This window comes from Neopelma chrysocephalum, unplaced genomic scaffold, assembly GCF_003984885.1.
Source record: "Neopelma chrysocephalum unplaced genomic scaffold, ASM398488v2 Primary Assembly neopelma1_147, whole genome shotgun sequence".
NCBI classification, from domain to species: domain Eukaryota; kingdom Metazoa; phylum Chordata; class Aves; order Passeriformes; family Pipridae; genus Neopelma; species Neopelma chrysocephalum.
This window is the reverse complement of record NW_020897809.1, coordinates 5,115,894-5,131,015: the sequence shown is the minus strand read 5'-3', so window position 1 is coordinate 5,131,015 and position 15,122 is coordinate 5,115,894. Positions and strand designations below refer to the sequence as shown.

Sequence of the window (15,122 nt, the reverse complement as noted above, 5' to 3'; positions counted from 1 at the left end):
TAAACACAAGTGTAGTGCTGCAGAGCAAGATTTGGGACCAGAATGGATGCCCGTTGTTTTTCTTTCTTACAGACTTAGCGAAGTGGAAATTTTAACAAAGCACATTAATTTCTTTTGTTTACAGTGCTAACTTGTGTAGGAAGTTTTCCTTGTAGGAAAACAATCTCAGTTATACAAGTACATGTATTTATTTGAAAGTCAAATATCTAAAGTCTTAGGTTCTTCACACAGTACTTAGTAGATGTTTTTAGATTTCTGTAAGAATAGAAAAGGTTTTTGTGTGAAGCTGTTGTAAAAGTGTAGTAACACCCCATTTTTATTATGTGTTAATGTTTGTAGGTGTTGTAATTGGTGTGCAAAGAAAGGCACTCATTATATCAGAGCTTGCTCACAATAAATGTCTCCTATGGTAATTTAATGCCTTAATATCCTTTTAGCAGTCAGTTACATCTCAAATGCACTACAGGGCAATTTTTTGTTTGTTAAGGCTTTTGCTTTCGGTGAACTCCATTACAACTGTACTGCAACTGTTTATATTTTACTAAAGCAAAGATGTAACTGTTTTGATCAGGTTCCCACTTAAAGATAACTTCAAAATACTGTGATGCTTCTTTGCTGCATTTTTTCACAGTGCAATTGAGTTTAGAGTGATCATCTTAAAGCTCTTTGTTTACATATCAGAAAATAATGTTTATTTTCTTGTAGGTAAGGTTTAACATTCCATATTTTTCACTTGCTAGTAATTTAAAATTTTTCTCTCTTGAGAAGAGCCACTTGATTTTATGAACCTTGTGGAAAAAAATTGCAATTTTCCCGAGTAGGGTTGTTGATTCATTATGACAATTGAAAAGAACAGACTTTTTTCCCCATTCCGTAGATTTACTCAAAGAAAAAAAATTATGAGACATTTTGAGTTTAAAACCCCAACCAAATACCCCCCGCCCAACTTGTGTCTTTCTCACTAGGACATCAAGGGCGTTTGCTTTGCTTTTCAAGGTACCCAGACAAATTTTTGCAGAAAGATGTGTGTGTGGTTTGAAGACAGCCTGTTTTCCTCAGGAAATGACATATGACTGTGCTGTCGGTCTCTTACCAGTAAGTTTTCAACTCATTGTCTAGTTTAATCTCTTCAAAAATAATAAAAAAAAAAAAATCAGAGCAAATAAACTCCAGTTTTAACATAATTGGGTACGGGTTAAGATGAGAGCCCCCCTTAGTACCAGCATGGCGAGGAAGGCTCCCAGAGAGCGCAACCATTCACCTTCCCTGGGCAGGAGCCCACCAGCAGAAGTGTTGGACTGAACTGCCCACAGCCCTCCTGACAGGAGGATCGCAGAGATGAGGAGATCTGAGGTGTGTGGCAGAGCTCAGGAGCTGCAGCCACAGGAAATGATCTTCACCAGCGCTGCCCTCGGCAGGGGCTGCTCCGGAGCTGTGTGCGGGCAGAGGCGATGCCTCTGCTATTACCGTGTGTACTCAAGAGTCAAATCCCTGTTCTTTTGCGTTCTGATGGCAATCCTGAGGTCACATGCCATGCATAGGGTGTGAGTGCTGCTTCACCTAATTCTGGTACCACCCTGGTCTCTTGGGAATGAGAAAGCAGCTTTTGTCATCAGTCTTTACCCTGAACAAAGATCCTGTGCTGGAACATCAGACGTGCAAACTTGATCTTCATTGCTGTACCACTCCTCCCAAGGGACTTCCTATCGCTGCATATGCATTCTATCTTAGTTTAAGTTTGTCAGAGTTGGGAGATCTGCCTGTAGGGCTGTTAGATAACATTGTCAGGGAATCTTGCAGCATCCTGAAATCCTTGATGTGATCAATGCAAAAGACCCCACTTTAGTTGGAGGTGGGGAGAGTATCAGATGAAGTGAACTCTTTTCATATCAGCTGTTCATAGAATCACAGAACAGTGTTTTTGATACATTTGGAAATGAAAAGTGCTGTCCTGTAAGCATAAAGACTGTTTCATTAATTGAGAGATATAGTATAAGTGATTGGAAAAAATCCAACTGTTTTGACTGCAGAAACATACTTTACATATTTAAAAGGAGTAGAATAATTTAATTTATGTTCCTGTCACTGATGGCTCCCAACAGTAGTTCTGGTATCAATGACCATAGAGGAAACCATAAATACTTTTGCATCATCATTAATCAAATCAACATCTGTTTGATTTCTTGCCTGGTAGTTTGACCCTCTTATTTCAGCTGCTGTAGTGACAAGGAATAGTGTCCTTCTGTTCTGGTGCTTTCTGTATTCAAACTGAAAAAGCCTGTTCTCTTGGTTTTATGATTAGGGAGCTTTTAGTTTTTATCATGAAATATTGCAGTATATGTCTAATTAATACACCTCTTTGAAACCTACATACATTAACTCCCAGCAAGAGTAAGAACAGAGGTAGATGTGCCTAATTTAAAGGCATGGCATTAAAAATGTTTCGGAGGAAACATAATAGTGGAGAATGTCTAGAAAAAAACCAAAAACCTGGTGAAAATAAAGGAAAAACCTGTGTAGTTATCCAAGTGCTGAATTCCTCCATTGGTGGCTCAACCCATCACTGGTGTGTTTTAAAGCAAAATCCCATTTTCTGTCTGATCCACTGGTCTCACTTCATGTGTTAATGCCTGGTTTTGCAGAAATTGTGGTAATTAGGAAGGAAAGAAAAAGCATGTGTGTGTATGTGTGTGTGCATCCATTGAAATATACTTTATTTTTTTAATATATATATATATGCATTTTGGAAAAAATTGGCTCCAGATCTCTCCTACCAATAAATGCACTTTTTAAGGAATGTACTTTGACCTGGGATAAACAAAAAATATACACTCTTTCAGAGCCATCACTGTTATTTTTTAATTATAGGATTCCGTACTTGTAAATGAATTATTTTAACAAAATTTCATGTATGGTCTTGTAAAATGGTTTTGGGCTGAAATTACTGTAGGTGGTGTATTTATATTGAAGAGACTAACTTGTTGCTGGCAGAAGAAGAGCTAAGTGAACATTTTCTGTCCCGAGTTGATATTTTGAATGGAGCTTTAATGGCACGATGGTTTCAACAGGTTTTACTCCATTGCACTCAGGGGTTTCTATAGTAATTACTATGGCAACAGTGATGCAGAAAATGTTCCCACGGGAACCCAGCTGTGAATAATAACTAGCTGAAAACATTTTGCTTTTGCATCTCAGGTTAAATATCCCTTCAGTGAAAGTGTGAGGGTTTTGCTTACTTAATAGGAAGTCATTCTCCTACATAAAACAGACATGTTGAAAGGAGTGTCTGGTTTCAGAATAGAAACACCTTTTAAATGTATTGCTGAAATATCATCCCCAAAACCAATGAAGTGTTTTAAACATTAGGTGTAAAATTTGGCACCAGCTTCAAACGTTTCATGTTGTTAAGCGACTTCCAAAGCCAAATTTGCTGTACAAAATCTTCTGCTCAGGAATTATAACTTAGTTTTTATTAACAGCATTATTCATTAGGTAAATGGTTTACGTAACTCGTGAAGATAAAACTATCCTGATAACCTTCTGACCTCTCTGTGCAACGAAGGTCAGGATCACAAAAGTCACATGGTGGAGGTCAGTGTTTGTTGACTTCAGTGTCTATTTATAAATTGCCTTCAAAAACTCTTCTGATTTCTGCAGAAAGATATTTGTCAGTGTTTGTATGAAATATCCTGATATCAGAGGATACAATATTTGTTGAAGCTATTTGTTGTTAAATCTAGCTCTCCTTGTATGTGTAAACTGGCCTTTGTGCATATAGTTGCCTTGTTTGTATTTATTTCACTTTCGTTCAGAACAAAGGGGAAACCAATCCAGTGTTTATGATATGAATAAACTTTTAAACTTGAAAGCATGTTAGGGCTTGATTTGGTAGCTCTACTGTCATGGAGTAAAAGAAAATGCTTATGGAGCCCAGGAGATTTGTGGCTACAAGGAAAACACCAATGTGCTACATCAGAAAAGGGGAAACTAAAGCAATAAATATTAAAAATACTCTGCTAATTCTTTTCAAGATCTAAAAAATTATGTTAAAGCTGAATAAGAAAATTGTGAAGAGCACTTTGTTAAATATAAGGAGAAAATAGTTTCCTAAGCCCAGGGGTCTGGTAATTCAGAGTTATTTATTCAACTTAATAGGAATTACTGTGCAGATGGAAATGTGATGAAATGGAGGTGAAATCACTATTTATTTCATTTGGGTGCCTGTGCTGTGCATCCTACTGGTAAAGCAGGTAGAAGTCTTACAAGTGAAAATGTCTTTGTAAATCTAAAAGTTGCATGATCGTCATGACTTGTTTGTATATATCACGTACTATTTTAAATTGTGATTCAGGGCCTCTTGTAGTTCATTTTGGTGCACATAACGTAACTTTTCAAAAAAATAAATATACTGGTAGCTTATTAAAGAAAACTGGTTATAGTGGGTATGTAACTACTAAAAATGTTTACTTGTCCAGCTGTGTCTTAAATATTTTGTTGAGTATAGTTGTGTTTATTGTACCTATTGGTCTTATAATCTAATAAATTAGAAGTGCTCTCTCCCGGGTTTCAATAAGTGTTTGTCTTTAAAACATCACCCAAAGGAAAAAGAGATAAAGTATCACGACTTGGAATTTTGCTTTTTTAAAATTTCTAATAAAAAGCTCTAGAAATGCGGAAAGGCTGAAAAAGTTAAAGCTTTATCCCTCGGGCTTGATATAAATATGGAAACTGATTCCCATGAAAGGTTTTGTCATTGATAACTTGATGAGGACAAGAGGAAATGGCCTCAAGTGCAGCAGGGGAGGTTCAGATTGGACATCAGGGAGAGTTTTGTCACTGAAGGGGTGGTCAGGCATTGGAATGGGCTGCCCAGGGGATGGAGTCACCACTCCTGGAAGTGCTCAAGAAACAACTGGACGTGGCACTTTGTGCTGTGGTTTAGTTGGCATGGTGATGGTCAGTCAAAGGTTGGACTCGATGATCCTTAATGATTCTGTGATTTCTGACTTTTTTCCACTTCTCAATGCTCTATTCTTTCTTTAACTGACAGTGTTCTAAATGTGGGAGAATGTCTGTTGTCCATGTTGTGGTTATGGTATAATAAAATACTTTGTTGTGTCCTGGGCAGAGCCCCAGAATGCTGTAGAATTTAACCTTTGGTGAGATTTTTATATCCAAGGTACTGAACTATATGTGACAAAATAGTTCAATGGAATTTGCCATGACAGCCTCCAGTCCCTTAGATGTGGTAGAGGGCAGAACTGGTGTAGACACAAAACTGTGGTATAATTTGGCTTTTCTGGAGCGGTAGTTACAGCACACTGAAGTTAAGTCATGGGAATGACTGTGTACACTTGGAGAAGTTTAGTTTATTAGCTCTGGTGGTGACAGGCCTGTTACAATCCCAAGATAAGACGTTCTGGAATGTCTGCATAGAAATTGCAGGAGTGGTTCTTGTCACTCAGTATAAAACCCTCCATGCAAGAATAATCTTGCTCAGTAGAACAGCATTCTGAGTGTTACAGTGCTCTATAACCAATCATATTTAATAAAAGCAGATTTCCTTCCTTGACTGACTGGCTCAGTGCCAGATCCTTGAGAGTGAGGTGTGAAAGTATCACACAGCTCTCTTGTAAAGGTGTGCCAGAGTTTTTTATTTTTCAGCACAGAGAAGCCTCTGAATTGACTACGGGGTTAATGGTATAATGATCCTATATGACATCTTTGTTAGAAACCTACATTTTGGGCCTTTTCAGTTGAAATACAAACTATAGTGCAGAAAAATATGAAGTTGCAAACAAAGCATGAGGAACCTGCAGTACAAGAATTTTAAAATAGTGCATTGAATTGACTTGCCCCTAAGTCAATGTTAGTGTATTTTTTAAAATAGCATTGCCCTCGTTATTCAGTGCTCATCTCCCTGAATGCCTGTTAATGAACCACAGCTTCACAGGAGCTCATGTTTGCCTTCAGAATAAGCCAGATGAGGTGAAACCAAACAAAAAGGGTTTTCAGAAGCCACCCATTTCCTTTTTCAAGAACATGATGTAATGGCACTTGAATGGATTTTGAGGGTTAGGAGGTTCTCTCCAGGCTAGCTGAAAATGCGGTTCGGTTGGATTTCACCAACAGCTAAGAAATGCCCTGTCTGCTTTCTCTGGGTGAAGGTGCTTGTTTCTGTCTAACTAGTGAGGGTCCAATCTTGCTAAGCTAAGTGGATTTCCCAGCCTTTTGTTTGAAAACAAAATAGACTTCTTGTCTTTCCTTGAGTATTGTGCAGTTTTTGCCCCAGGCTTGCTTTTTCTGACCTCCTGATGGGGGCATTTAAGCCTTTACATCAGATCTTATTTTTCCCGTGGCCCAGAGGATCTTATCTGGCTGTGTCTGACTGTTGGGTGGAGATGAGCCATTTCTTTTGAATGTGCAGTTGTTCTCTCTGTAAAGAATTCAGTTTCTGTGATACAGAAGTGGGGATGAGGTAATGACTAAAAATTAACAAACCTTATTGCTGTTTCTTCTTTCCAATATAACTGAAATGATACAGTAATAATTTTAGGCTGCGTGGTCAAAGTAAGCCAGTGAACAATCTTTATAATCTCAGTTTTTACAATACACATGAAATGGTGATATTTTGTTATAGAAACATAATACACGACTCTCTTCTCATCCTTCCCAGCATTAATGCAGCTGTACCTTTGTTAAACAGCAGAAAAGTCTGGGTCCTCCTGTTGGCCAGTAGCCAGGGATTTCTCTTTCAGGTGTGACCAGAGTTCCTTGTGTCAAGAGGGGATGCTTTTATAGTGGTGTATATTGATGGATTTATTGCATTAGCCTGCAGTAACAGATGAACAAATAAATGATTTTTTTCCCCCATCTTTCACAAAATTAGTTTTAATTTTTACAGGAAAGGAATCAAATACAGAACTGAAAAAAATGCATTTTGTAGCTTCTTTGGGTTTTGTTGGTGGTGGGATATTTTCCAGTAGGTTGCATTGGTTCAATAGTATAACTACACATGTTGTGAAGAGAGCATGGGAAAAGAGTAGGTGTGGGACAGCTCCCTGGTACATGTACCTGCTCAGCAATGCCTCTGTGTGTGTAGCCAGTCACGGGGCTGTTTTTCTTTCTTAATGTGTTTATGCCAGTTCGTGATAATATGACAACAAAAGATTGTTAACACTGAGAAAATCAGCACAGCAGCTAAAAATCAGTCATCTCTTTTTTTCTCGGTTGATATTTTAGTTTCTCTCAAGATACTGAGTAGTGCTCAGTCGTCTAAGTGGCCTCCCCACCCCCAGTTATCACGCATTGAGAGCTTGAAGAGCTCCTGTCTGCAGGCCAGGGCCTTGGCAAACCAAACATGCTCAGTCTTTGAGTTACTTTGCCTTTAGCAAGAAGAGTGTATCAAGTAAGCTCTCTATGTGAAGTTAAATACTTTCTGAGCCAAATTCTTTTGTGTTAGATTTGTTTTACACTTCTAGAAAATAAATTAAATTTTCCACGATCTCCTTTTAGTGCCAAATTGCACAGGCCTAGTATGAAAGAGAAATAATATTTGGGATTTCAAGTGTGGATGAGTCAGTGCTTTTTATTAAATAAGTCAAACCATGAGTTTTTTTTCTTCTTTTAAAATCAGTACCAAAGGTACATTAATTTATTATTATCTGTAATTTAAACTATCTAGGAGAATCAGTATTCAAAGCTGTTGTTCAAAGCTAAAATTCTCTTATGTCTCAGGCTTCACCAGATAAATCACTTTGACATTTTCTTATGTGTAATTTAGTTTTCTTGTAATGTGGTTTTCTTGTGTGTAATTTAGTATCACAACTATCCCAGTGTATTAAAATAAATGTGCTTTTGTGAACTGTATCTTAGTGTACAATTTTGATAGGTTAGGCAGACGACATTACAAAGAACAGTTCTGAACAGTAAGTACTATTTATTATTTAACAGTATCTTTGTAAACTATTCACAGCTGTAGTAACAACCTTTATTTTTGCAGATTGAAAAAGATTTTTACTTAGCACAGTTTGTCTCTAAGTGGTCTGAGTTTTCCTTTTATTATCTGAGTGAGTATATTCATGTAGATTTGTGAAATGTGCTTTTATCTGAAGACGGATGTAGCAGCTGAGTATTTTAAACAAAACATGCACAGCTTGGATATGCATATCTAAAAAAATCCTCTTGTAGTCAGTGATTCTGTGTGCAGATAGACTGGAGGATCAGATGAAGATGTAAAAGTTACTTGAGTTTAATATAAACTGCCATAAATTGTTCATTTATCTCATCATCATGCTTCAAGGCAGATCATACACTTTTGTTAGTAAATGTAATAGAAGCTTTAAAACATTCAGCCCATGTTGTTGTTTTTAGATTCCTTTATACGCTTCTACTTACCGACTGTCATTATATAATTAACCTACAGCACAGTAGATGTTGCACAAAAAAAATTCCACTAATTTATTCTAGGAGGCATGTTAATCTGGCGTCTAACAATTGTGTCTAAAGAAAGATTTCAATAAGGATATATTTGTCCAACAGATACTTTTATTATATATCCACAGTATGTGTGTGAGAGAACCTAAATAGAAAACCCTACACATGTCAAGGACAGAAGCATTTTATTCCCCGGGGTACAAAAGAGTAGTAGAAGCACCTTGGTCAAAGCCGGTGCCACAGCTCAGGGGATATCGCCAGTGTCAAAAGTTCCTGCAGTAATCAAAGTTTTGTTCAGTAAAATTCTAAATTGCTCTTATTGAACAGCAGGATCACAGTAGGAAAGTACCAGGTGAGTAAGTCAATATAGTTTGGTCATTCCCTGTAAACGTTTCGAGGGATCTAAGGAACATCGGAGCTACTGAGGCATGAAGATACCATTTCCAGGGTTTGTGTTGCCAAGGCTGGAGCTTGAAGATCAAATGGAAGATAAACAGTTAGAACATCTGCTAATGAGGAGAAGGAGGAATTTCACACCCAAACAAAGAGAAGGGCTGAATGTTGAGGATCTCCACGGGCCGCCTTTCCAAGGGACAGGTCTCTGCTTGCACTTCTCTCACACTGGAGGGACTTGGTTTCAGGCTTCTGTTTCCAAGGTAAACTTTCCATAGCGATCCGCAAACCAAGCTCAGCTGGCAGGTTTGGTGACCCCCTCCTTCCCACAGTGTTAAGAGCTCCTTTATAGCCCCACCTTTCATTCATTTAGTCTTTCATTCTTAAAACCGCGGTACTGAGGAGAAAGTGTTTTGGAGTCTTTTAGCTGAAAGAGATCCATGTGTAAGAAAAGTCAAGTGTTACAAATTACAGCTTTCAGACTATTGTTACAATAATTGTAGGGAGGAACTCCTCTTTTACCTCACACATTATTACGGCGCTTCCTTTTCTCAGTCTGTGATAATCTATTTGGTGCGTTTCACAAATGTTAATCACAGTGCTTGCAGTTAGAGAGACCCTCCCTGTCTTGTACTTGACATTTGAAAAAGCCTTACTGTAGTACCTGAGTGATTTGTCTTAGACGTAAGTGCCTCTAAAAGTCAGGTCTGCTCATCACTGTTAATGCCTATTAATCTGAGTCCTCTTTTTTACTTTGTTTGGAAAATTCTGCTTTACTCTATTTCTTTTTCAGTACAGTTCTCACTGATGTTGACAGATGGGAAGACCAAGAGATCAAAATAAGATAGTGAAGGACCAAATTGAAAATGGTAAATGAGGTCTTGCTGTTGGAAGAACTATGTTTTATTACTTGAGGTGCAGGGCCAGGAGTTGGACTTGATGATCCCTGTGGGTCCCTTCCATCTCAGGATGTTCTGTGATTCCGTGAAGTTTATTGCTTATTCAACAAATTTATTGCTTACTACAGAGTTCTTAGTTCTCATTACAGAATGATTGTGGGGAGATAATTTTTAATGTAGTCTTCATTTCCCTTGAAACATTGTCTAAAATATCGTAACACCTGCTATATTGAAGTTGAAATATCTTTTGTTTCCCCTATATTCAGTTTAACTAGTATAAAACTAGTGCAGTTCTTAATTGAATGTTAAAATAAATACCTGAACAACATTAAAATAGAAGATAAAAGTGCTGAAACATAAGTTTAAACATATTTTTCGAGAAAGAGTACAACTTTCTGTAAAGCTCACAGTACGTTTTTTGAAGATCTAACTCGTTCCAGTGTGAGATCATCTGTGACTAAAAAGCTGCAAAACACCATTGGGACAACTGATACTCTGTGTAATTTTTGTTAATCACATTTTTCTCTTTTCATAATGCAGTTACTGTTCCAGTAAAAAAGTGGGGCTTTTATGTTAGAAATTCAGTTTCATGATATTTTAACTTGGAAAGCTCTACTAGGAGAATTTACTAGTGGGACAGTCTTTGATGTTAAAGTCTGTCATGTGTGGTGACTTCTGCTTTTTAATGACTTTATCAATACACTTCAATATTGATATTCTTTCTGGTTGGCAGGCTGTTAGAGTGAAAAACTGAGAAGATTTACATCTCAACCTTTGATGTTACAAAAATTACGTAATTATCATGATTATAATTTTATCTTTTGCATTATGCTGGCATCAGAAAACATCTCCTGTGATCACAGCTCTATGATGTGTTTTAATGAACATAAGAAAAATGTCTATGCACCAAATATTTTACACAAAAATAGAGAAGACAGTAAGAAAACCAGGGAAAACTATTGCCATCCTGACTCTACAGAAAAGAAACTGAGGCATGGTATCTTGGAGTCCTTCAAGAACTACAAGCAGCAGGAACGACTCATGTTAATTCAGTGCTTTAACTGCAAAATATCTGTCCTGTTATTGTTGGACGGTGAGGTTTGAAAAGCAGCCATTTAATTTGCTGGGTTTTAACCAAGTTTTTGTGACCCTGTTATTATTTGTGGTAGCTTCTGTAAGGTGTATAATTGCATGGTTGGAGCTGCAGTGTGCTCAGCACTTGGGTCCCGCTGCCAAACTCTTTGTTGGTCTGGTCAGCTCCAGCAGGTCAGTCGAGCTTTGATCTGACTTTGTGTGTAAAATCTCAGCAATGTTTACCTACCTTTGTGAAGTAATTTAAGATCCTACTGGTGAAAAGCACTCATTAAGAGTGAAGTGGACAATGTTATGGTTCCTTTTCAGAAATAATTGTACAGTGATAATTATAGAGTAGGAGAAAGATTTTATTTTATTTTTTTTCTTTTTTTGGAAGGAGTAAAAACAGAAGTCGGCTTCTAGTTTTTAGCGTCACACCAGAGCGTGGCTGACGTGCTTTGCACTGGTGCTTCGCGTGGCTTCACTGGCAGGATTAAAGGCTCTTTGTGTCCTCATCCAGTGCAGCTGCAGCCTGCACCATCCTGCATCACATGGCATGATTGCATCTTCACAGCTTGTTTGGGTCAGGGTTGTCTCTCCTTGTGGAAAATCAGTGGGAGTAATAAGTTGTTGACAGTCATCAAGTCAGTGCGTCTCTGAAGGCCTGTAAGGCTGCCATGTCCCTTAGCTCTCAATCTGAATTAAAACCTGTAACTACGCTGAAGACAGAAACCTGTCAGAGGCACAGCCAAGGAAATCTGAGGTGTCTTGGTGCTTGAAGCATGTTTGTGTTTTTTTTTTCTCCCTCTCTTGTCATTCTGCTGTTGAAATAGAAAACAGGGCAGCTGAAAAGGTAAACACTTGTCTTTTCTCATCTTGCAGGCCAAAACAACAGCAACAGAACAATTTTTCCTTGTTTCCTTCCACCAAGGGCTGGAATTTCAGAGGGGTAAGTTTAGTATTGTTTTGTTCACACTCTAACATTCTCACCTCCTTCATTTTGTTGCAGTATAACTTTGTAGTTAAAGCATGATCTACAAGGACTAAAATCATGGCTAAACAATTAGACTTGAACTTTTCATTTTGTGCCCTCCTAAAAGGCTTTCTAAAAAATACCAGCTTTTTTTTTTTAGTGTGATTGGCTGTATTGTTATGAGGGTTGTGGGAGATAGTATAAAGTAGGTTAACCTACAGTGTCACTTTAAAAAAAAAAAGGTTGTATTTTCATATCTGAAAATAAATAATGAAAACTGAACTGATACATGTAGTTTAAGTGCTGTTTTACTGTAGTATATATATTTGTAAAGTTATCTTGTTGAAAGTTTGTATATGTGAATTTTTCAGAAATACAGTTGGAGAATCATAACAAAAATTACGTGAGTCTCTTACAAGGCAGAAGGGAATAGGTTTTATTTCTGTTTGGTTGGCTGAGCAAGGAAATACAGAAGCATGGGGGTTCCCACAGTAACTGACTGAAAACTTACATCAAAAAGCAAAGCAAGTGACACTTAGAACCTTGATATTTGCTGGTGGTATCAGGAGCTTTTAGTGTTGTCTGCTTCAGGTTTCAGAGATCTGCTTCTTACATAGGTTAATTTGTTCAGAGAGGCATGTTGTCTCCTCTCTGTTCCCTATGAGCTCTGAAACCTTGTACACCATTGGTGTAATAAATAGTATAATAAATAGTATAATAAATAGTATATTACCATTACCTGTAATTTGGACTGACTTGTGCTCAGGAGAGCATATAAATTTTCTCTGAACTTCTTCCAACAAAGCATTTAAGTAGCCAGACATAAATGCTTTGCTGAAAGGGTAAATGGCATTGACAGGCTTACTGGTCTGTGCTGCTCAAAATACTTTTTACAGTATCTGGTAGTGACTCTTGCTTTCTAATTTGGTGTTTTAAATAGAGCATCCACTATCATTTACTGTGAGGGAAGAACCTGTATCAGTTGTTCACTTGGTCTGTTTGGATGCTGAAACCAAGATAGGTGAGCGCTGGAAAAGATGTCTCAGTGTCTGTTGATGTTTGCAGTGTCTGAGCATTAACTCTATTCTGATGGATGGAAAAATTGTGTTATAAAAAGCCCAGTGAGCAGACTTAAAGTAGCAAAGGTTTTCATAGAGGTGGTGAATGATAAAAGGTTAGCTTTGATGTCTTTGCTCCAACAGGACTAAAACCTTATTGGGTAAAAGAACTAAGTTAATGTTGACAGTGGAGCAGAGCCACGCTTGAGTATAACAAACACAGCTCTAGAGCTGACTTACTCATAGCTATGTTCTTTTCAACTTCTGGGCTATTTCTATAGTACAAAATATAGAACGTCAGGAGACTATAATACAGGGTCATTTTAACAGTCACAAAAAATAAAAAATAATCAAGTGATTAAGCACCAAATTGCAACACCATGTTCATCTACCTGTCCTCACTTTGCAGCTAGTTCAATGATTTTGAAGATCTCTGCATCACGCTGATAAGGGCTCATATTAAAGCATCTTTGAACATACACCAACGTAAACCTCAAAGGAAGATAAGGAAGGCCCAGATGCTACACATTTACCAAAGAAACTCCTCTGCACTTCTTTTCCTCTCCTTACTTAAATTTATCAGAAGCAGCTTATTTCCATCCTGAGCAGCTCTCTTGAGCCCCATGGTTAGAGATCATGTTGAATTCTCTCAATGGGGATTTTCCGTTAAGATGATATCATGTGTTTCTACCAATGCTGTCATTTTTAGGTAGTGGTAGCAGTTACTTCCAGAACTTTGGAGAGTATTTAGGTATCACTGGGGAGAAGGGAGTTTCTTTTCTTTCTTTCTTTTTTTTTTTTTTTAACTAAACAAATCAAACCTGGTTGAGATTGAATTAAGACTTAAGAGTTACCAAGCAGTGCAATCTCTCCACTATATGCTCTTCCTGTGTATACACAAGGCATCAGGTTAATTTGGGCTTTGAAGAGGTTTTACAGTCAGTTGTCCAGCAAATAAACCATTATGGAGGGATTTATAGGGGTATTTATAGTGAGAACTGTCATTTCAGAGGATCAAACAGAAAACCTGTGGAGGTAAGAATATCCCTCACTGGAGGGACAGTGCAATGGGAAGACCAAAACATAGGAGATCAGGTGTTGGGTGTGGTACTTAAGAGTAGAAAAGGAATAAAGCAAAGGAAGATAATCGGTATACGATGGGAGAAGGAAAGAGGAGGAATCTGCAAGTTGGAAAGAAGGATAACCAGGGTGGAGAAAGCAGAGAGCCATGGAAGATGCGTGAGAGAAAGAGAGTGGAAGTGGATAAAGTATAGAAATGGAGGAAAGCTGGTGGAAATGTGCAGAGGAGCCAGAAATCTTCCGTAAAGCACTGCAGGTTTATCAGCTCAACCTTTACAAGTATTGCCCCTGGGGTGATGAGATGACATGTGGGTGGGGGAACAATCTGTGGCCGGGGCTTGGTAAGGAGAAGAAACAAATACCTGATGGGATGGGGCAATTCAGAGGCAGGTCAATAATGAATGTAAACAAGGCAACAGCACAGATCTTGGCACAGAGATCAGTATTAATCCCATTTTTACTTTATATTCTGGTTGCCATTAACTCTCATTCTTCTTCTCATTTCCATGCCCCCCTTCCCTTAAAACCTTGATGCAGGTAAGTGGCTTTCCTCAGCACCACAGTCTGGTACCTGTACATGATTGGTCAACATGCTGCTCTTAGTGTCTGTGGAAATAGTTTGTGATGTTGCCATGTAGGGTGGCAAACAGTTTTAGTAATAAAGCATTCCATCAAACGAGGGTTACGTTTGTACAGTCACCCACGCACAATTAGGTGATGTCAGGATTAAAGTTTCTGTGGGGTTTTGCTAGGTATGATCCAGTCTTGAGTTACACACTTGTGTGCTATTTTTTTCCATAGTAAGAGCAGTCAGTCTTACAAATAAGGAAGTTTTGAATTCAAGAAGACTAAGAAACTCTCAAGTGTTTAAGACTTCAGCTTCTTTATCCATCTCCCTTCCTGCTCCCTTAAAATGACCCACTTTCTGTTTTTGCCAGCAGGATAAACTTCTGGACTTAGATACGTGACTGGAAGTCTTTAAATGTGTTTTTTTCTACTGAAGCATTCAGATATGTTTGCAGAAGTAGTGGTACATGTTGGTCCCAGTGTTGATATGCTGACACTGGAGATGACTATGAAGAAACTGCCAGACAATCAGAAGAAAAGCAGTTACCTGATTAGTGAAGATTATTGGGGCTGTAGGCAGAACTGAAGAGGATGCTGGTTTTCTCTGTGCTTATCTCTGATATGTCTCTCCACTGTTCCACC

General features: G+C 38.1%; 1 protein-coding gene across 2 annotated transcripts in view; it reads left to right on the top strand.

Annotated features, from left to right (window-relative positions):
• Positions 1–15,122, top strand: part of ARHGEF3 (Rho guanine nucleotide exchange factor 3) — a 113,917-nt gene that overhangs the window by 22,947 nt on the left and 75,848 nt on the right. For both annotated transcript variants that reach the window (XR_003536980.1, XM_027700759.1), the window contains exon 3: positions 11,685–11,751. Coding sequence is in view for 1 of the 2 variants with exons in the window: in XM_027700759.1 (XP_027556560.1) it covers positions 11,685–11,751 (67 nt within the window). In the remaining variant the exon portion in view is untranslated. The remainder of the gene's footprint in view (positions 1–11,684; positions 11,752–15,122) is intronic.